Consider the following 20984-nt stretch of genomic DNA (forward strand, 5'->3'; position numbering starts at 1 on the left):
ATTCCAAAGACAAATACCCCAAACCAGTGACAGAGTCAAGTCAGGAGGATAAACACCTAAGTACCACTTTTAACAGATTGGGAGATATACTTGCTCATTTGGCCTGAAGTTAGATATTTTAACCTAACAGATAAACAACTACTGGGCATTTCCCAAGTGTCTATGCAGGACAGGTGCCTCAAACCATACAAATCCTGGGGGGTGGATGCAGTTGATCTCATTTCTCTTAGAGAAGGAGACCATCAGCCTCATGGAAATGCAGCACTTTTTGAAATCAGTGACACTTCTGGGGACTGAAACTAGGTCCTGCTTCCTTGCATGACTTGTACAGTACCAACCACCCAAACAACAAAGTCCCTTCTGAATCACGTTGTCACCTGAGTGCTCTGGGAAATGTCACCCAGAAAGCACCTCTGGTGAAGTCACCCAGGATCTCCCTTTCTGAAAGGCTGCACCACAACTATCAGCTTTTTTTTTTTCCTTCCCCCCAGCTTTTTTTTTTTTTTTTTTTTTCCTTATTGTGATCATTAGGAACAGAGCTGCTTCCACCTGCCTGGTGTTCCCCAGGGGTCAGGTGTCTCAGCTCTCTTCACTGCTGACAGACAGCAGGCCCTGCAGAGATGTGTCCTCACTGGGGAGGTGGTCTCATCCCAAGGGAAAGCTCAAAGTGATCAGTCCAGATTTAATGTCAAAATTAAAGTCACTAAGTGAGGGACAATAAATCTACTTAGAGTTGTGGAAAATATGTATTACAGCCAGTGTGGATACATGCTGGGAATGGGCACAAGCAGCTCAGACTTCCAGTGAACTGCAGTTTTCTACCACAGCAGCTTCTACACCCAGCAGAATCTTGGACCAATGCTAGGCTGCACGGAACCCATTCTTTCCAATAAAGTTTTACGTTGCAAGACATCACAGAAAGACTGTGGCATATAGCAAAAAGATTCCTCCTCCTCTCTCATCAGAAGACCTCTTCTGACTTAGAAAGGGACATCCCAGGCCTTGGGCTTGCAAACATGCTGGGAGGTGGGTTAGAGAACATTGTTTCATACAGCTACAGCCTGGCCTGCACCACCCCTTACCTGTCAAGCAGCTGGAGTATTTCTTCATACTTTTCTATCACCCTTCTTCCTTCAGCAGAGTCCAGGCAGCTGGTAGCACAACAAAAAAGCTCAGCGTTACTTTGCCCATGGAAACGTGTGTTTAGCTCTGTAAGACTGCAGTCTGTATCCACCCCCTCCCCGAGATCACCCTTCAATTTGTAGGGCAGACTGGGGACATTGCATTTCACCCCATCATATCACCAAAAATCAATTTGCTGCACAAAGAGTGCACTGGGGCTTGGGCAGCCTCTCTCGTGTGTTTGTATGGCAATCTGCAAAATAGGAACCACATACAGGGAGGAAGAAGAGATCAATACTACTGGAGGAACACTGGCCTCTTGAACATATCCAATGCTCCCAGCTTCACATACTGGGCTTACACAGAGTATGGCAACCCCTGTTTATCAAACAGCACTTTTTGAGTTTAAAGATTTGTGTCCCATAAACCACAGGAGCGAGGAAGAGCAGAGACATCCCACAGCGTAGGAGTCAGGACACTAGCCACACTACCTAGGCTGTACAGATGCCTCCAAACCAAGGGAGGCAACCAGTCAAAGTAATTATTTTAAGAATTTTTCTACAGGTTCACCCACAATTTCCAACATTCCTGAAAATAGTTGCTGATTTTGGAGAATATTTTGACAAAAACTAAATCAGCTTAAAACCTAGCAAACTCCCAGTGAGCTCAAAGGACACTTTCTGTCTACTGCAAGTTCAGCTGAAAGCACAGGAAGAGCTCAAGAGGTCACCACTGGACAAGCAGTGATCAAGCCCCAGCAAAAATATCTTTCTTCTGTTTGAATCCTTCTCCAAGTTGTATTGCAGGAAACAGAATCATGTCACTCCTGCTGCACGCATGTTATTAACTGCTCTAAACAGAGGGAAGAAAATTAATGAAAAATGCAGGTCTGGGTCCTTCTTCGTGGTTTGCGAAATTTGCTATTCAGATTCAAACAGGATGTGATAACCTGGGCTCTGTGCTGAGGATGGTCCAAGGACCTATCTCATTGCATTGATGTCTGTATTATTGCAGAATAACAGTGCAGTTAAAGACACTTACATAATGGCAGCACACAGTGAGAGAAGGCTGCAAATATTGGACATTAATGGACATGGCTTATTTGGGTCAAGCACGTTAAAAAAAAAAAAAGTGGATCCATTTACTCAGAATCACCTCTAGCACAAGCAAAGCTATTGCTGTGAGCCACAAGGTTCAGTCCCTGGGGTGTCTTCAGTTTTCCTATGTCCGACACTGTTTTGCTTATGGCACTTTTATATGCTGTCTCATCAATGTTTAAATCTACAGGTGGTGTCATCAGGTGTGGTAGCTGGCAGATGCAAGTGTGGGGTCACATTTCTCCAAGAAGACCCACAAGAACAAACATTCGGGTGAAAAATATCCCAGCACTAGTTTCTTTCCTAGGTCTTGGGAGATTTCTCCCTTGTTTAACACTGAGCAAGTTGTCTTCTGCCAGTGCCCAGGTCACGTCCTCACGCATTCACCAACTTGAAACTCAGCTCTTTCGGCCTATCTTAAAAGAGTCCAGCCCAGCACCAGTTGAGCAACCAAGCAAAGGCGCTTCACAGCTTGGGCAATCCCAGAATCAGAGCTGGAAGCCCAGGACTGGATTGTTCCCAAGGAGGTGCTGGAACACACATGCAGTGGGGTTGCTGGGGAAAAGGTTCCAATATGTCTTTCAATTGTAACCTAGAACTATGCCTGAAAGCCGAAAAGTCCACGTAATACCCCACTGTGCCTCTTAACCACTTCCAAACAAATCCAGTTAATGAGTTCCTTAAAAAAAGATTGTAGGGAAGTTGAAAAGTGCCGGTACTATCATTTCACACCTCTTTGACCAAGAAATATTTCAGCTATAACCATCGAATAACATTCAACACAGAAAGAAAATCAGATTGATTAGAGAAAAGGTATCAAGATGGTCATAAAAGACTTAGCCAGACACGCACGGATGCGTGATGTGCCGGAAGCAACCAAACTGTGCCTGGATTCGTGCTCTCAGCTCCCGAGCCCAGCCCAGCGCTCCAGCTACCACCGGCATGTTCTTGTGCACAGGAGGGGATCCTGGGGGGGGCAGATTGAAATGATATTTGTCTAAATACTGCATTTGTAACCTCAAAGATGAATGAAAAGCAACTCATCTACGTAAAACCATGCTGACTTCCCAGCTTGCTCCCTTAAATCCCAGCATCTCATCCACTGATGCAGGTCTGCGACCAGGAAAGGACTCCTAGTGCCTCTGGACCTTGAATAAGGACCTGGGAATGTCTCCAATCAATTGAGAAGCCCAGTAAACATTAGAAATGGAGCTGATACAGAGGCATCCTTTGCCTGGGATGCATTACCTGCTCCCCCCAACCACTGATTTAGGGATTTCTGACCAGGAGCTAGTTCTGACCATCTTGTCTCACATCCACTTAACACCCTGTCGTGTGAAGGGGTGTAGCCAATTAACTGTTACAGGTCTGGTCAGATTCCAGGTACTGAACTATCACAATCACAGATTCCCCAATAATGCAGTAACTATTATGGGTCTGGTCAGATTCACTAAATTAGCACGGTCACGGATTCACCAATAACATATAACCACCCTTACTCTAGTTGCGTTCAGTGAGAACTATCATGGCTAGGAACAGTGCACAATTTATTACAGCAACAGGTACACAGGTTTGGATTGCCAGTGATAGTTACGGTCTGCAAAAGCAAGCTAGCATGCATGAAATACACAGGTGTGCAGCCTGGAAATTAACGTGTTAAAAAGGCTCAAAAACTCCATAGAGATTTCCAAGTTTCTGCGGAGACACACGGTATAACCAAAATCTCACGCAAAGGCATCCCAATGGGGGGAAAAGAGAGCCTCAGCCTGTCGAATGATCCCAGGAGTCAGGAGGTCCTCAGGATGGTGTATTCCCTCAGGATGGTATCTCCCCTAGCGATGGTATCTTCCCTGACATCCCCTCTCTCTTAGTCCAATTTATATTATTTTCTATCTCTTAGGTGGAGCTTAAGTGCCTCTAGTCAAGCATATCTTAGTTATGATTGGTGAAAAGTTTTCCCATTTCTATTTAAAGGTATAGGCTTCGAGAAATTCAGGGCGCATGCTCAGTGAGGGGTGGTCGCACCTTGGAGGAAGGTAGCTTTAGAGATGGAGGTGTGTTTTGGTATTATAATGATATTATAATGAGCAAAAGTACACTAGGGTACAGCATTTGTCAAAACATGACAGGTCCTTGGCTCAGGGTAGCAAAAAGTGAAGCTTATCAGTCTCGGTGTGCACAAGAACAATTGAGTCCCCACCTGGTACGGAGCCTAGCCATGGTGTCTCCACTCCACTCTATGCTCCGTACTGTTCCTCAGAGCTAGCACACCAGGTTCCCCCATCACGATAGCATCTAAGGTTGGAAGCCTAGGGAACGCTCAGGTAATGCAGCTACGCCCTACCCTGAAAGCCTCTTCAATGCTGTAAATTTTCTTTAAAATGTGAATGTCAGTTTTATTTTCCTAGTTACTTTAGGCAATTGCACCACACCCCCCTTAAATTAATCTCCTCATTCCTTTTGTTAACCTGTGCTAATTCCACCAATGTTGCCTCTTCTGGATCTTGTCTGCTTCCTGTACAAGCTTTCTGAGTTGAGTGAATGGTTTGTTACTCAAAAATCCATGCATAATCTAATAGAACCCTACCCATTCACTCCTGTTACAGCACACATGGGAAATACTAAACCTGGAGAAGGTTGATTAAACCTTTGGTTACGAACTCCCACTTGCATACTTTGTATTTACAGTATTGCAAGGGAAACACTGTAAATTCACATTGTGGAGCACATGAGTGGGTTTTCAAGCCCCATGGAGTGTTAAAGGCAGCACATAAATGTGGAGAGAAAACTCCTGTCACACCCTTGCTAGGGGAAAAACACAGCAGGTATCTTCACCCTGAGCTACATACCATGTATACACATACAAAAGGATATTCCTGCCCCCCAACAGACTATTTGCTTTAATACTAAGAACAGAGATTTCCCAGGCATTTCCATTTCCACCAGGAGATGTAGCAGCTGAAAATTTTTGCAGTGGTTTTCTGGTTTCCCTAGAAAATACAGATTATTTTCCCCAAAAAATTCATCTAAATCCAATTATCTATATAATCAAATTTACTCACCGAGCTCCAGCTCTGCCTGGATGTGCCTGGAGTAGATCAAACTAGCATCATTCAAAGCACTGTTGAACATGCTAATGAGGACAGAGTATTTGTCAGCAGTATCTGCAGCGATTACTGGCCGCTCCAAAAGGCTCCCATACATGTACAGCAACTGTGCAAGGAAAAGAAAGCAGGGGGAAAACAATCACAACCCTGATTTCTGCAGAGAAATCCACTGGGACTTCCTCACTAACCCAAGTGCTTCACTAATGTGCAACAAGGGGGCACATGGGAAGGGGAATTTCTTTTCTTTACCTATTCTCTCTTTTCTTTACTCTATTCTTTCCAGATAGCTCTCCCCTTATTACAGAGCTCACATTTTCTCTGCAGGTGAACCATATCCCAATTGTCATTTTTCAAACACTTCAAAATTTTTTATTTTCTCAAAAATAACCTGAGGATAAATACCATCATTTTCTACAATTGTTTCAACAAACACTTACATTAAGGTTTTTCAGAAAATACCCATTTAGTTTTTCTGCAAGATTGATTCATTGGTAAATAAAATAGCCTTATTTCTAGAAAACCTGAGCTTCCAGAACTGAAATCTGAAATACACCTGTGTACTACTGCATTCAGCTCTGGAGCCCCCAGTATAAGAAGGGCACGGACCTATTAGAGTGAGTCCAGAGGAGGGCCATGAGGATGCTCAGAGGGCTGGAGAAACTCTTCTGTTTTGAGAGGCTGAGGGAGATGGGGTTGTTCAGCCTGGAGAAAAGAAGGCTCCAGGGAGACCTCACAGTGCCCTTCCAGTGCCTAAAGGGAGCTGCAGGAAAGCTGGGGAAGGGCTCTATCAGGGGCTGTGGTGATAGAACAAGGAGTAATGGCTTTAAACTAAAAGAGGGTACGTTTAGATTACATATTAGGAAGAAATTCTTCTTGATGAGGGCAGTGAGACCCTGGCCCAGGCTGCCCAGAGGAGCTGTGGGTGCCCCGTCCCTGGAGGTGTTCAAGGCCAGGCTGGATGGGGCTGGAGCAACCTGGTCTGGTGGGAGGTGTCCCTGCCCACAGCAGGGGGGTTGGAACTAGATGATCTTTAAGGTCCCTTTCAACCCAAACCATTCTATGATGTTTGTATATTAACAGTAATACCCAATTCATAGCAGCATTTTTTACTAGAAAAAGCATAATTCCTCCAACTCATGGACAGAAAAATAAAACTGGCAACTGAAAGCATGATTTGAACAATTTCTTAAACACTGAACAAAGCTCCATTTTGTCCGTCTTTATGGCAAGAGCACATATACTCCCAAAGCTTTCAGCAAACACCCTGCTAGCAGCTCTCTGGTTTAACAGTTTGTGAGGGACCTGTAAGCCTGAGTGTCACTGAGAAAAGGCCCAAAGTTATAAGCTTCATTGTCCCACTGTCAGCAAACACCAGCCCCATGTACCTGTAGGCACAGTACTGCCTGCCCTCCTCTTGCACAGCCTACCTGTAGGTTCCCTGATTTCCCTTCTACAAAATGGATGTGACATAAAAACCTTAAAGGCATGCTCCAAGTCCAAAGCATCATCAAAAGCCTGGATGAAAATAGTTGCCAGCCGCCGGTCCATGTCTTCTACTTTTTGCTGGAAATCAAAGGCATCTTGCTCAAAATCCTGTAGGAAGGCAGAACAGCAAGCCATGAAATGGTTGTGAAATGACACCATGAAGGTACTCAGAGATGTTGTGTAGTCTCCACCCTTGGGGATATTCAATCTTGGAAATACTAAACCTGACTGGACACAACCTTGCTCTAGCTGACCCTGCTTTGAGCAGGGTGTTGGACTAAGTGGTCTCCAGAGGTCCTTGCAACTTCAACAGTTCTGCTTCTGCAACTTCCATCATCTTCTGGCACTAATTTCCTTGCCCTGATTGTAATAAATCCTTTGAAGCTGAAGAGCAAAAGCTTGTTTGTTTGCTTGTTTTTCCTACAGGAAAAGAGCCTAAATCAAAGACTGGGTTTGACAAACTATGAGACTTCAGCATTTCTAATTTGGACAAAGTGGCTAAAAATTAGGCCATATGTCTTTTATCTGGAAGGACAAAATGCAAGGCAACAGCTTTTACTATTACCATCACTGAGCTTCAGCAAAACCAGATACCATGTTTTAGCTGAAAAAAAGAGGTAACAGAAGGTAGAAAACTCAGGCACTGAAAGAATGAGCTTGACAAAGAAGGCCAAGGGATCACCAAAATCAAGCCAGTCTCTGCAGAGCCATTGTCACCACTCCTTCCATGCCCTCCATCCTGAAAAAGGAGCAATGTGGGGCAAGCAGTTTCCCAGCAAGACCCAGCCAGCCAGCACTAGGGTTGTGCCTCCCACTGCAGAGATTTTACTGGGAACTACAGGGAGTGAAGTGCAAGCTGCCCATCACTGCACCAGACAGGCCCTGTCACTCTAGGTACAAGGCACTGGCCTTGCATCCCACTACCAGCATGCTCACCCTTCATCTCAGTACAAACCTGAGCAAGTCAGAAGCCTGCTGGATTTTGCTCCAGGATTATCTTCCATTTGGACACCTACTGCCCCATGAGCAGCGTGGGACAGGAGCTCCTCACCACCAAGCTGCACTATGGCCATTTGTTTTAGCACTCCCTCCTCTGGCTTCATGTATAGCCCTAACCCTGTCCTGACAGCTAGATTTAGCAAACTGATCCCAGGGCAAATCGGACAAGCAGAAAAAATCAGATACTCTGAGATCACAGGACAAAGACTCCTTCAGTAATGCCATTCCTATCCTTCCTTCATAGCCTACCCAGGCTATGCTGCTTGGTGTCAAGGCCAAGAGTAGGACCATAAGGGGGACAGCAGCTCACTTGCTGTACCCTGCTTGTATGACATGTGCTAGTGTGAGCATTTGGGATCTGCATGGCCACTGAGCCATGACTTTGAGGACTGGGAATATTCCAGAGGAGGGCGACGAAGATGGTGAAGGGCCTAGAGGGGAACAAGTATGAGGAGCGGCTGAGGTCACTTGGCCTGTTCAGCCCAGAAAAGAAGAGGCTGAGCGGAGACCTCATTGCGGCCTACAGCTTCCTCATGAGGGGGAGTGGAGGGACAGGCACCAATCTATTCTTAATCACCACTGATAGGACCCAAGCAAATGGCGTCAAGATGAGGCAGGAGAGGTTCAGGCTGGATATCAGGAAGAGGTTCTTCACCAAGACGGTTGTCAGGCACTGGAACAGGCTCCCCAGGGAAGTAGTCACTGCACCAAGCCTGTCAGAATTTAAGAAGCATTTGGACTGTGCTCTTAGTCACATAGTCTAAAATTTTGGGTAGACCTGTGTGGTGCCAGGAGTTGGACTTGATGATTCTTGTGGGTCCCTTCCAACTTGGAATATTCTATGATTCTATGAACCTGCAAGAGCTCCCATATCTCTGCAGAAAAGGCCAGTGGCTCCCAGCGACAGTTTTCTCTGCAGTGACAGATCAGATCATACCAAAAGGAATGAAAAGGTGGGAAGATGACAGTAGGACAGCACATGGACTAAGGCTTCATCGCTGCTCTGAAAACACATACATGGTGTTGGTGTTCCTGCAGGCTGGTCCCACCTACCGTGTTGGTCAGGTCGAGACAGTCATAGGTTCGCTCTGCAAACACCTTGTATGCCTCCTGGAATTCCTCATACACATCCAGGACCTGCTGACTCAGGGCTTTCCCTTTAATCCCGCTGAACTCTATCTTTTCCAGCTTCATCAGGTCCAAGGCATTTGTCAGGAGGTCCTTCAAAGCCAGCAGACACACACAGGTTAAGATGATGACAAAGACAATGAGAACAGTTGTCACACCAGGGAGCTGCACTCGCTGTCATGCTGTGGGACCTCCCCAGGCAAACCACTGAGCAGCACAAGCAGGAAGGGGGGAGCTGGATCCTGCCCACCACAGGCACCGATGGCTGCACACAGCACATCCCGTTCTGGTGGGACCTGCAGCTGCCACTGGAAATACTGTGCCAACTGTGAAATTGCTTTTAAGAGTATTTAGGGGATACGTTCAAAATAACATGAGGCCCATCTCTACTGAGGTGGGTAGGAGGGACTTTTCCTTCCCATCCTCTGCAGCCCGGCTGGGCCTGACCACCCCCCGCTGCCACCTCTCAGGATCCAGCCAAGGCAGAAGCACTGCCACCACTGAGTCCAGCTCGGTGGGGAAGCGAGGACTGGTTGGTGGTCTGCAGCCTCAGAGGACGAGCAGGAATGTGCTGATCTCAAGCACAGCGATGGACCTGCAGCCATCCAGAGCTCCAGGGACAGCCCTGAACACAGAGCTCAGCACCCCAAACAGGCAGCATTTGGCCAGTGGCTACGCCTTTTGGATGGGGCTGCCAAATGGGATGCAGCCTGTGGTCCGTAGCCTCCCATGCTACGCCAAGGCACCATCAGACTTCAGTGCCACCCTTGAGGCAGGAGCGGGGAGATGCCATGTGCTTACAGCTCCCACCAGGGCCAGGCTTATCGGGAATGGCTTCCAGACAAGGGAACAACTGCTTGCTGAACCAATTGCTGAATCCTCCTGCACTGCTGAGGGTAAGGTGCCAGCACAGAGCCACCCTAGCCAGGCAGCAGGCTTACAGAACATTAGCAGTGCAGAACAGCAAAATAATGTGGGAGAAAGAGCCCTTCTCTCTGCACATGTTCATGAGCTAACTATGCACCCATAACTGTAGCCTATACAAAATTTTGAAAATAAATGCATGTGTGCTATGTAGAAAAAGAACATCCATTTTAACAAACACTTCGTAAGGCAAAAGTAACAGATAGAACAGCTGCCCTTCACTTCATCTTACTAGGTTGCTTGAAAAGAAAAGAGGAGGAAACAGAGACAGAGAGAGGAGGAAGCCTTCCTCATTAACAGGCTAGTGTGTGTGATGCTGTTAATTATCATTTTACAGCTCACATCTCAGCACCCTCCAGATCCTCCACCTGACTGCACACGTCGCAGCCTTTCACTGTCCCTGGAGGTAAGGGACATCACGCCCCACTCTCTGCCACCACGGCAGTGCATGTGCACCTCAAACGCTCCGTAATGACTTTCTTCTGTAGCTCATTTTCGTAGTAACCAAGCAATGAGCCATCAGTGCCCCAGAGCCTTTGGAGAGTTACAGAGCATAATTAGTGTCACTCATATTGTTCTCATGATGACCTGCAGTTACTCCTATGTCTATTTATATTCATCTCTACACTGGCAAGCATAATTTGGTTTACTGCACAGCCAACCTTACTGGAAACCACTGTTATGAATAGTTTTAAAACAGTCATCAGTCATGGTGATTTTCAACACAGTTAATTCAATAATTCATAAAAATATACAGCTTGCTTCAGCCAGTAAAACCCTCTGTTCCACTACAGAGAACAAGAGAAGCAGAATAGCAGCCCAGATCTGCCTTTAAATAGGTAAATGGGAGCTGCAGCACCCCAGGTTGACAGATCATCGGGGTATGAAGGGATGACTTGGTGAGCACCGTGCCCCTGCTCCTCCCCGGGCCCATACAGCACAGCCAAGCGGTGCCCAGCCTTGAGGGGCATGCATGACCTCTCCCAGCCAGGCAAGACCCTGCTCTGGGGTGTCTGATAGCCGCAGGAGCACAGGGCCCAGAGACGGCACTGCTTGATCCACAGCCCTCAGTAATCCCCATTCCCTTGCCCCAGAGGGCAAGGGAAGTCCCACAGGGTTCTCCAGAAGAATAAACACACGTCCCAACATGAACAGAAGGACACAGCTGTGTAGCTCACTCATTCACTGAGCAGGGCAAGGTAAAGCAAGGTCCCAGACTTGCTGCTACAGAAGACCTATGAGCAGTGAGTAGCCTCATCCCCTGGCACCCAGTGAAGGTGTTAACAAGTGAATTCATGGCTATAGAGCTCTTCTGAAGGCCTGAAATATCTTTCAGGACCAGATCCTCACCTCCACCATCCCCAGTCTCTTCAGGAAACTGTCCAGCCTTGAAAACACCATCGTGGTGTGGAAGTCCCACTCCTTCACTTCTTGGCCTGGTGCATAATATGTGTGAAGTTTTTCCCGTCTGTCCTCAAATGCCCCTTTGAATGCATTCAGGATGCTGAGCACCATTTGCACCTTGCCCAGGCTCTCTTCCATCTCCCCTTTTAGAAGGTCTTCTGGAGACAGGTATGCCAGGGCCTGGAACAGCAAAATCACACCCAAGAGATCACTTCTGCCATCCCATCAAACAGTCACTTCTTGAGCTGAACACGTTTCAAGTTAAACTTGGCTTAAAACAATAATTTTGCCACAGATGGGTTGGGGAGAGGAAGAGAGCGGAGACATTATTTTAAAAACTGCCCTCTGGAAACAGCAGAGTGATGGCCACGCACCTGCTGGATGAGAAGATTGCAGATTTCCTGGAGCAGCACTACCAACCGCGCGGGTACGCTGTAGTGCTGGGAGGTGACCCAGGCCAAACACACCACGTGGAGCAGGGGGAGCAGGAGAGGCTTCACCTTGCTGAACTCAGCCTTCTCTATGGCCTCCAAATGGCGTCTGAGGGGCATCAGGTGCAGGTGAATGTCCCAGGCTTCAGTCAAAGCTGTGAAAAAGCAGAACTGGTGAATCCCACCCAGCTGTGGTGTGTCAGGTTATGGGCCAGAAAGCAAACCATCCCAGCAAGCACAACACATACTCAGATACCCATGCACTAAAAAATTTCTTGACCACTGCTCATCTGAGGCAATAATCAGGAAAGGAGACAAACTGACAGCACAGCAAGGGACAAGGCAACAAAGCCAGGTCTACAGCACCCATCTGGGGCCAGGCCACTTGAAGCAAGAGAACCACTGGGAGAAGCTGACCCAGCACTGTAAAGCAAAGCTGTCCAACAGCAAGTTAAGCTAAAGCTTTCAGCTACCCTGACATGAGTTGATTTGTACATCTGCGTGACTTTACCCTAAAGAATTATCCTACAGAGCAAACACGTGATCATTATGTAATTAAATCCATAGACAAACGAGAAGTGACAGAAGTATCTGAATGCATATAAAGATAACCCCAAAATCCAAGACGAAGAAGAAACCCCAACTAGCAGCACTGCCCTCCCAGCACGGATGCAAGGACGCAGACATAAGCCCTACCACCACACCAGCAGGGAGAGCACAGCACCAGGGAAAGGGACAGAGACTAAAAAGCTGATGCAAACAAATCTGATCTGTGTTGTAATGGGAATTCACACTTACAACCCAGATTATCCAGTTAGTATTGCTGTAGCTATACTAAAATCTAATATTTGTTGTATTTTGATTAGACTCTTGAAGAATTAATTAACAATGAACTCTTGGTACAGGGGGTGCTTCTCTAGCCCAAATAACTTGTACAATGTGTAGTGTGACAAACATCCTTAATAGATTAAATGTTTCTATGTGAAGAAGTGAAGAACAGCATTATCTGCCATCATGAACACAGCTAGCAAAGCCTGAACGGCTGGGATGAAGATGGATGCAGAGGGTCATTCATGGAGAGCTACAGGGCATGGAGCAGTAGGACGACGTTGCTTCTCACTGCAGAGGGGAATTTGTAGTATTTCCTTTGGATGAACTTAACTCCCCTAAGCAAAGCGCACTGGAATAAAGATTGTGCTACTTTCATATAACTTCACGTTTAAGGCAGAAGTCTGCTTGATTAACGGGGAAAAATATGCTTCCTTCCTTACCAGACTTCTTATTAACAACAACAACAACAAAAAAAAGCCTTTAATTCCCTACACTAGAAAATGCAATTATTTCATTCTTTTGCTCAAAGCTCTCCTGTCTCACTGAATTGTGCCAGAATGGCAAAATAAAGAAAAGAAGATGGATCTGCTAGTGCACAACACCACCTACAGGCCATCCACACCACTCAGCTGCTTGCAACAATCTGAAAAGGTGGCAAGGAGAGCTGTGGGCTGGCCAGACCTTGTGCGCTCTCGGAGGACATTCTGGATGAGGACATAGCCAGACAGCTCACTGCATAAAGATCCTCTGTGCAGCTTCGCAGGGGAATTTAAGTAATTTCAGACAGGGCACAAAACTGATGGCTCAGACATTCGCTGCATCATGGTTATAGAGGTTTTAGACACAGCTCAATCCCACCAAATGTCACTGGGGTGCCTTTAGCCACACACCAGGCTTCTCGGGGCAGAATAAGCAGAGCTGAGCAATCCTGCACAGCACAGCCTGCAGGGTCAGGGTGGGAGGCCATGCTCACCCCCGACACCTCCCGTGCAGGCTGACACCACAAGACCTGGTGAAATCAGCTCTCAAGGTACACCGTGTTTCAGATCAGTTGAGGCTATTCCTGCTGCATTGCTGTGAATGCTTTATTATGACAGACTGAATTCCCAGATCTGCTCACCCTGACCTTTGGGAAAAGTCTAGCTTAACAGACCAGTGATCAACCCTGTTCCAGTATGGAAAGAAACAAAACAAAACAGAACAAAACAGAACAAAACAAAACAAAACAAAACAAAACAGAACAAAACAAAAAAAAAAAAAAAAAAAAAAAACATCAGAACAAGCACAAGCTGACCAGTTTCACGCCACAAAAAAGCAACAGGGCCAGCAATGTGGTTGCAGTCCCCATGGTCACAGTGACCTCCTAATGACCTCCTAATGGCCAGCACCATTACAAACATATTCAGCTTGAAACCTATTAAATCAGGATATAAGCAAAGGCCAGAAGTCAGCACAACTCATCCAGATAGGCTGAAGCTGCCCCAGTACCTCACCTGCTTCAACATCCATAAGCATAGACTTGAAGACTGGGAAGTAGCTGCTCTCAATTCTCTCTAGCACCTCCATCATGTTCCTGACCTTCCTTGTCGTCAGCTGGCTGTAAATGTACTCCAGGTCATCACACCTACGACACCCAAGACATGTTACAAGTCCGTATTGGGTCAGCATCAGCTGTCCACACAAACCATCCATTTCCCTGGCCCTAATTCCAGATCCCCTTCAGCTTGAGTCTCAATGCTGAATGAAATCAGTAAGAAGCTTCTGAAGGAGGCACGGACAAGCCCTGTGGGACAGACAGCTGGCACTGAGACCCACCATGCTGGCAGCTCCGCTACTGCTGAGAGAAGCCACCAGTTATTTCTGCAGGCATTAGTGAGAGATCTCCTGTGGGCTGGGTTTTGCCCTAAGTCAGCCCATATCAACACATCACAGATGTTTTCAAGGGCCCAAGGGAATTCCCTGCCCTGTCTCCTGAGCATCTAAAGCCCACTTTGATGGGAGAACAACAGCCAGCTAAGCTGCACCATTTCCAGAAGGCCCTTCACAAAGATGTCAAGTCAGCCCTTCTGACAGAGGTCTCTACCATCAGCAGAGTCTGCAGCCATGGATAGCTGCTCACACCTCACCCCTGCCAAGCACAGCTCAGCTGTGGGATTGAAACCCATCCACACTGCTGTGGCATGGAAAAGTTCTGCAGACTTTGCTGTAGGGGCCAGGGTCTCCTTGCAGCCATGGAGAGACAGCAATGTCCCAAACCCCCTCTCATCTGCGAGCACCAGATGCTCCTTTAGCCCCAGACATACTGCATGCCTGTGGATAAAAAACATACTCCCAGACTGGCTGAGAGGACTAGCATATTCCAGCCAGGAGAGGCTGAGCTCAGAAATCAGCTCTGCGTTTAAAACAAACAAACAAACAAAAACATTGACAGGGCCTGTTAAAATCAGATTTTTTAAAAATAAAATATAGCTTCTGAGAAGGCTGCATTAGTCTTCACTACACACATTAGCGGTAGTAGCTACATTAGTCTGCCACTACCACAGGGCACAGCAACAAGCTCTTCTGGGGCACAGAACCAGATTTCTGTTTCTTAGGAGGTAAAATATCTTCTAGGCCTCAAAAATAAGTTTCTTGTGCAGAAAAAAAGAAGATAGATCCATCCAGGGAGGTGTCCATCAGCCCTTACTGCTGCAGCTGTTTCCTAGTGAACTGTGATGGTAAGAGCACTTACAAAACTGTTCCCTCAAGATGTGAAGGAGCCGGGGCTAGGGCTACGTTAGAATACAGCCAGCTGCCCCACGGTCCCTGAGACACTTTGCAGATTGCGATTATTTTATGTGTGGGAGCAATTTGCCTTGATTGAAGTCTTTACACGAACCCGAGGCAGCCTGCTCTTTTCAACTGGCAGAGCAGCTCTGTCTGCCACCAGCACGCCCTCCATCCACCTGCAGCCAGCACCAGAGCCCACCACGCTCCGGCCAGGCTGCCCGGGGTACCTGTGCTTCCAGAACTCCAGCTCCACCTCCGGGCTGGGGTTGCTGCCTTGCAGGAGAGGCTCTGAGGACTCTTTCTTCAGTGCTCTCTGGATCTGGTAGCTCCAGTCTATGATAGCTGACTCAGTGGCATGTACAAGGGATTTATCTATCAGCTCCAGGCTGCAAAATAACAGACCACCCAGTTAACTTTGCTTTCCATTTGTTTGTGTTTATTACTCAGCTTTATCTGCTTCAAATGACCATGTGAGCAGCTGGATTTTACAGAATGGTCTAGCTTCAAATTTCAAAACCACAAAACCATCAAACAATTTTAAGATTTTGCCATTGCTTTAGTACAGGAACTACATCCTAGAGAAAATGAATGAAGCTCAACAGCAACCACAGCAATATGTGCAGCAACACACTTTGATGAGCATGGTTTCATAAAAGAAACGGTGGAAGAGCCAGCCACCACCTCTCAGCACAGCCAGTCCCTGAAGCATCAGGTCCATTTGGGCTCCAGGTCCAGCCTGCAGAGCCATCCCCCCAGCAAGATGCTCTCTTCCTGTTGTTCTTCTCTTCCTGCTCAACCCACTCTCCTGCGCTGCCATGAATTCTCTCACTCTAGACGGGCTGGCACACTGCGGACAGTTCCCCTCACTGCCTTGGAAGCAGTAATGGCTCCTGCAATCCCACCTGCCCCACGTCCTGTCCTGAGTGATCAATCCCACCACACTAACACAACTCTTGAGGCCCCACAGGGTGCAAACATGTAGCCCAGGCACGGCAATGACTTGCAGGAAGTTGTAGATGTTTCTTCATGTACCTTTGAATAATAAATCTAGTTTTAAAGGGAGGCAGAATAGTTCTGACCAAGCAGGCGGCATGAATCATGAACAAGTGAGTCACATAACTTCTAGCAGTGCATTTGCGGGGCACGCTCTGGCAGACAGAAACCAAGGGGAATTTTAGCCAGGAGAGCACTGGCTTCCTGTTCAGTGGCAACAGCAAAGCAGCAGAGGTTTTGCCCACAGGGTTTATCCCATCGACCCAAGCAGTTTGTTGCTTTGCTGTGTACCCTTTGCTTTTGCACTTGCTGAGCTTCACCCACCTGCCTATAGTGTTGCATGGTCCCCAGAGACAGAGGCCATGAACTAGAGAGCAGGTAAAGCAAAATACACCCATCCAGGCAGCTTGGATGAGCAGCAGATGATGGTGAGCAAGAAGAGCCACCACCATCGGTGAGGTCCAACGCATCAGCAGGAGATAACCCAGAGGAAAGCACGGGGCAATACTCACAATTTCTCGTGTTCCAGATCAATGTTCTCGATTCCCTCTGAGCCTGCTGGGAGAGGGAGCACGGTCCTGCCTTTTACTTGGCCAACCACCATGGAGACAGCATTTTTTAGGCTGTGGACATGATGTATAATGTCCTGTGACACCACTTGTGGCCAGCCCTGGTGGTTCTTATGGTTCGTCAGGATGGGCACAATCACCTGTAGCAGGAGTCATGAAAAAGCAATGGATAAAAAAGAGCTGCAGGAGACTGAAATGTCCCCAGGCCCTAAGGTCCCTGCTCAGCCAAGCTCAGAGACCTGAATTCCTTGCTGTCCCAAGCAGCTCGCTGCCTGTGTGAAACAAGGGCAGGTCAGAACAAAGGGACCTCTCCGCAGGCCCGCTTTGCTGCCAATCTAAGCTGTTGTCCAGATGAAACCCACCCATGAAACTTGCTGCCCTGGCTCCGACCAGGGTGTGTGAGAGCTTCCAGCTCCAGCAACCTCACACCTCTTGTGCATCATTGAGGATCACAAGGTTCAGCACCCTTACAGGTACTAATAAGAAAAAGCTGGTGTCCAGCACTCTTTGCGCTCCTTTACCAACCATGTTCACCTCCATCAACTGTCCCGGGGCTTCCCCTGCACCTGGAGGGCACAGGACAATCTGGCTTCCAGGACGGTATTTAAGAGCATCCGCCCAGCTATTTTGTTGGCCGTGCAAGGTGAGAACTGGGACAGTTCTGTGCTGTTCTCACAGAAAGCCAGCGGCACATGCTGATGTACCCACATACTCCTACAGCTCCCCGACACAAGCAGGGCCAAAGGGCAGCAGCAAGCAGACAAAGCGAGCATCCCAGCCCTATAGCTGCTCAGGCTGTCTCAGCCCCCAAACCTGCAACTGGGGACAGCTCCAAGGGTTCACAGCCTGGCCGGGCTCTCATCCCCCTGCACACAATACCACCAGTGCTCAGGGCTCGCTCTGTTTCTCTGCCAGCAGGCCGGGCAGGGGCTCAGGCTTCAGGCTGCCCTTTGAGAGCAGCAGGGCTGACCCCAGCGTGCTGAAGGGGGAGCTCTCTTGGTACCCTCTGGGACCTTCTTCTTGGTGAGGGTTGCCTAGATCCCCTTCCAAATTGCACCACAGGTCTTCAGCACAGGCTGCTTTTTAAGTTATTTTCCCAAGCTGTGGCCCAGTTAATGTGACTTTTGCCACTTCCAGGCTTTGTACCGGCAGCACAAGGTCTCAGGGTGACCTGGGCTCACCTGGGCTGGTTTTGGCTCATTCCCATTGTGGAAGCAATGCAGTGGCTGTCACGTACCCTGCAAACAGCCTGTGGCAACGGCCCAACAAAGCTGGGCCACCCCCGGTGCCAAACACCAGCCCCTGCGTTACCATGGGGAGGCTGCAGGAAGCAGCTGTAGCCAGGGCTGATGAGAGGGGAGCAGGCTGTGGTAGGTAGGTATAAAAATAGCTACAATTGGACCCAAAATTGAGACGGAACACCCCAGCACCACCATGGTACCGTGCTGGGGCAGTCAGGATGCTGACGGCTCTTCATGCTCACCACTGGTACTGCTAACCCGGGGAAGACCGGCATCAGCCACCCCATGGCCAAAGGGACGCAGGAAGGGGGAGCTCAGCCCCAGGAACGTGGGCAGAGAGTGTGGAGCTCATATTCAACAGCTTTAACTACATTACTAGCAAGATTTTTCTCTATTACTTAAATCACGTGGACTGCTCGTACTGGTATTACTGTAACGGGCATACTAGCTGTTTTATTTTCTTATTAGATTGTTAAAACACAAAGGGGACTCAGAACATGTCCCCAGCTCCACAGAGTGGAGGTGTGCTCCCTTTGGCCATGCCAAGGGTTTGTGTGTGACAGGTACAAAAGGTCACCTCAGCTGCGATCCACAGCTCAGCTCCCTACTGAATAAAGATGCAGTTTTGGTGTGCTGATGCCCTAAGTAACCCATGGGAAGTTTGGCACAGACTATTCCTTTGACCAAAGTCTTCTAAGACTGACCTAAAACCCCCAGTAAAAGGCTCCTTACAAGAAGCGCTCTGTGCAGCCTCAAAAAATTCAAGACCCTTTTCACCTTCTCACAGACCCCCCGTTCTGCTGACAACCGTTCTGTTTTCCTTTAAGTTTGAGCAGAAACTGGGACCAAACCCAGCCACGATCTGCTCCCTATGTAAATGCTGCATCCATCTGGAACAGCTGAGAGGAGAAGCCTGCAAACATGCCATCCAGGTGCACAATCCCATCTTATTGAAGGCAGCCAGAAAAACGGGATCGAACAGCATCTATTGAAGTGTTCCTACCCCGAAATCTCTCTGTAACAGATGGTGTTTACAACACATACCATACGCTACCTGCCACCATCTATAAACAAAACCGTGATACAAAAAAAACACTGTTTGTGTGGACTTACCGAGACCACAGAACTCATCAAATGCCTCAGAACAAAAGCTCCCTGTGCAAATAACGCGTTATCCCGCAAAATCAAAGACAGACAGTGAGGCAGCCTGCTCTTGGGAACCCAGTCAGTCGGTCAGCTTCTTACTACACCGACAGCATCACCAGAATTTCTCAGCACAAGCAGCTCCTTTACTTTTCCATTGCAGCGTCGCTGCAGAGACCCCTCTGGGTCAGGAGTTTGGTCCAGGCAACGTCACGTAGCTGAGCGACTCTTGGTGGGAACAGGGAGCGCTCACACCTCCCAAAGATCCCATAGGGAAAACATGAGCCCTTCGGCAGGCGCTGGACCGCAGGAGGCTCCGTCTGAACGCCTGGAAGCGCTTTTGGACCACGGGGGCGAGGGAGCAGGGGCAACCAGGGAGGCAGCAGGGCCTCCACCACCAGAGATCTCCCGAAGCCCGCTGCCGGTGTCCCCGCTGGCCGGAGCGGGGCTCGGACCCGAGGGTGCCTCCAGCCCCGCGACCGCACGGCGGTCCGGTCACCGCCACTCCGCGGGCCCACCGGGGACGAGGGCCGGGGCCGGGAGGCTCCGCCAAGCTCCGGAACCCCCGGGGGCCCGCGAGGGCAGCGCCGGGCCCCGCCGGCAGCCGCGGGGCCGCCCTCACCTCGTGCAGCAGGGCGGCCAGGTGCTGCAGGGCGTCGGCGGGCAGGTCCCCGCACAGCAGCGAGCCGGGATCGGGGCGCCGCAGAAAGAAGAGCGCCTTGGGGCGGCCGGCGGCGGGCGGCGCCGGGGGGGGGCCCAGCAGCAGCTGCCCCCCGGGGCCGGGCCAGGCCAGCAGCGCCGGCCCCGCCGCCCCGGCCAGGAAGGCCCGCAGCTCGGCACGGCACAACCCGCGCTCCCAGCGCTCCGCCGGCCCCCGCAGGCCCCGCGCCGCGCAGCGCAGCAGCCACCGGGCGCGGGGGTCCGGGGCCTCCTCCTCGGCGCCCTCCATGCGGCGGCTCCGGGCGGTGTTTGCGGGGAGGAGCCGCCGTTGCCCGGGGACGCGGCCGGGCCCCTAGCGGCCGGCCTCGCCCTCCGCGAAACCCTCGCGACTCCCCCGAGGGAAGGAGCCCTCCTCGCCTGGCTCCGGGCGCGTAACAAAAGCAACGAACGAGCCGTGGCAGAGCTCAAAGCAAATGAGGCGTCGAGTAGGTACGCGGTTTATTTCAGCACCGAGCCCACGCGGGGTAGCTCCCAAAGGCATGCACAGCCCAGCGCAGCAGCTTGGCTACATGCAGTGAAGTTACACGCACAGGAAGTTTCCCAATACACCTACACGTATTCATAACCTGTCCCCACTTTGTATTAAACTCGGCTCCAAGGAGTCGCTTCCATAAACTCCTCCTATCTGCACTCGTGCAGTACCGTCTGGTGGTGGTTGCCAGGGGCCGTGGGAATGAAGGCTGGTAACTCTTCTTCATCACCACTAGTTGACCCCCTGCCTTTGTACAGGCTCAGCTGCTCCTTGACTCTTGTCCAAACCAAGAGGTTGGTCTCAGCTGTTTTTTGAGACAGGTTCCCCATTTTTGTCAGGAAACATCCTCTGTGAGGGGGGCCCTGAGACTCCTTGTTTCAGTCAATTTTCACAGTAGTAAGCAGAGACACTCAGCAACATCTATTTTTAATGCAATTAAGCAAGCTCCCATTCTTCCATTCCTGGCTTTAATAATAACAATTGTTTTATTTAGAAATCATTAATGTGATTAAGCAAGCCCCCATTCTTCTATCCCTGGCTTCACAAAAG

The 20984-nt window shown here is 49.1% G+C and overlaps 1 protein-coding gene across 6 annotated transcripts in view; it reads right to left on the reverse strand.

Moving 5' to 3' along the window:
* The window catches only part of DNAH9 (dynein axonemal heavy chain 9), a gene marked incomplete at its 5' end in the record, with an annotated part of 196372 nt that extends 176180 nt beyond the window's left edge, over positions 1 to 20192 (reverse strand). For 4 of the 6 annotated variants that reach the window (XM_082775014.1, XM_082775018.1, XM_082775015.1 and 1 more), the window contains 11 exons: positions 1083 to 1151; positions 3072 to 3186; positions 5282 to 5432; positions 6803 to 6919; positions 8864 to 9031; positions 11213 to 11446; positions 11641 to 11852; positions 14022 to 14152; positions 15525 to 15683; positions 16803 to 16999; positions 19866 to 19989. In XM_082775014.1, coding sequence (XP_082631140.1) covers positions 1083 to 1151; positions 3072 to 3186; positions 5282 to 5432; positions 6803 to 6919; positions 8864 to 9031; positions 11213 to 11446; positions 11641 to 11852; positions 14022 to 14152; positions 15525 to 15683; positions 16803 to 16894 — 1448 coding nt within the window. Of the gene's footprint in view, positions 1 to 1082; positions 1152 to 3071; positions 3187 to 5281; positions 5433 to 6802; positions 6920 to 8863; positions 9032 to 11212; positions 11447 to 11640; positions 11853 to 14021; positions 14153 to 15524; positions 15684 to 16802; positions 17000 to 19865 lie in introns of those variants that run through there. The other 2 variants (XM_082775013.1, XM_082775017.1) reach the window with 2 other exon arrangements.
* Between the last annotated feature and the right edge of the window lie 792 nt (positions 20193 to 20984).

Source organism: Aythya marila, assembly GCF_965140915.1.
Source record: "Aythya marila genome assembly, chromosome: 18".
NCBI lineage: Eukaryota > Metazoa > Chordata > Aves > Anseriformes > Anatidae > Aythya > Aythya marila.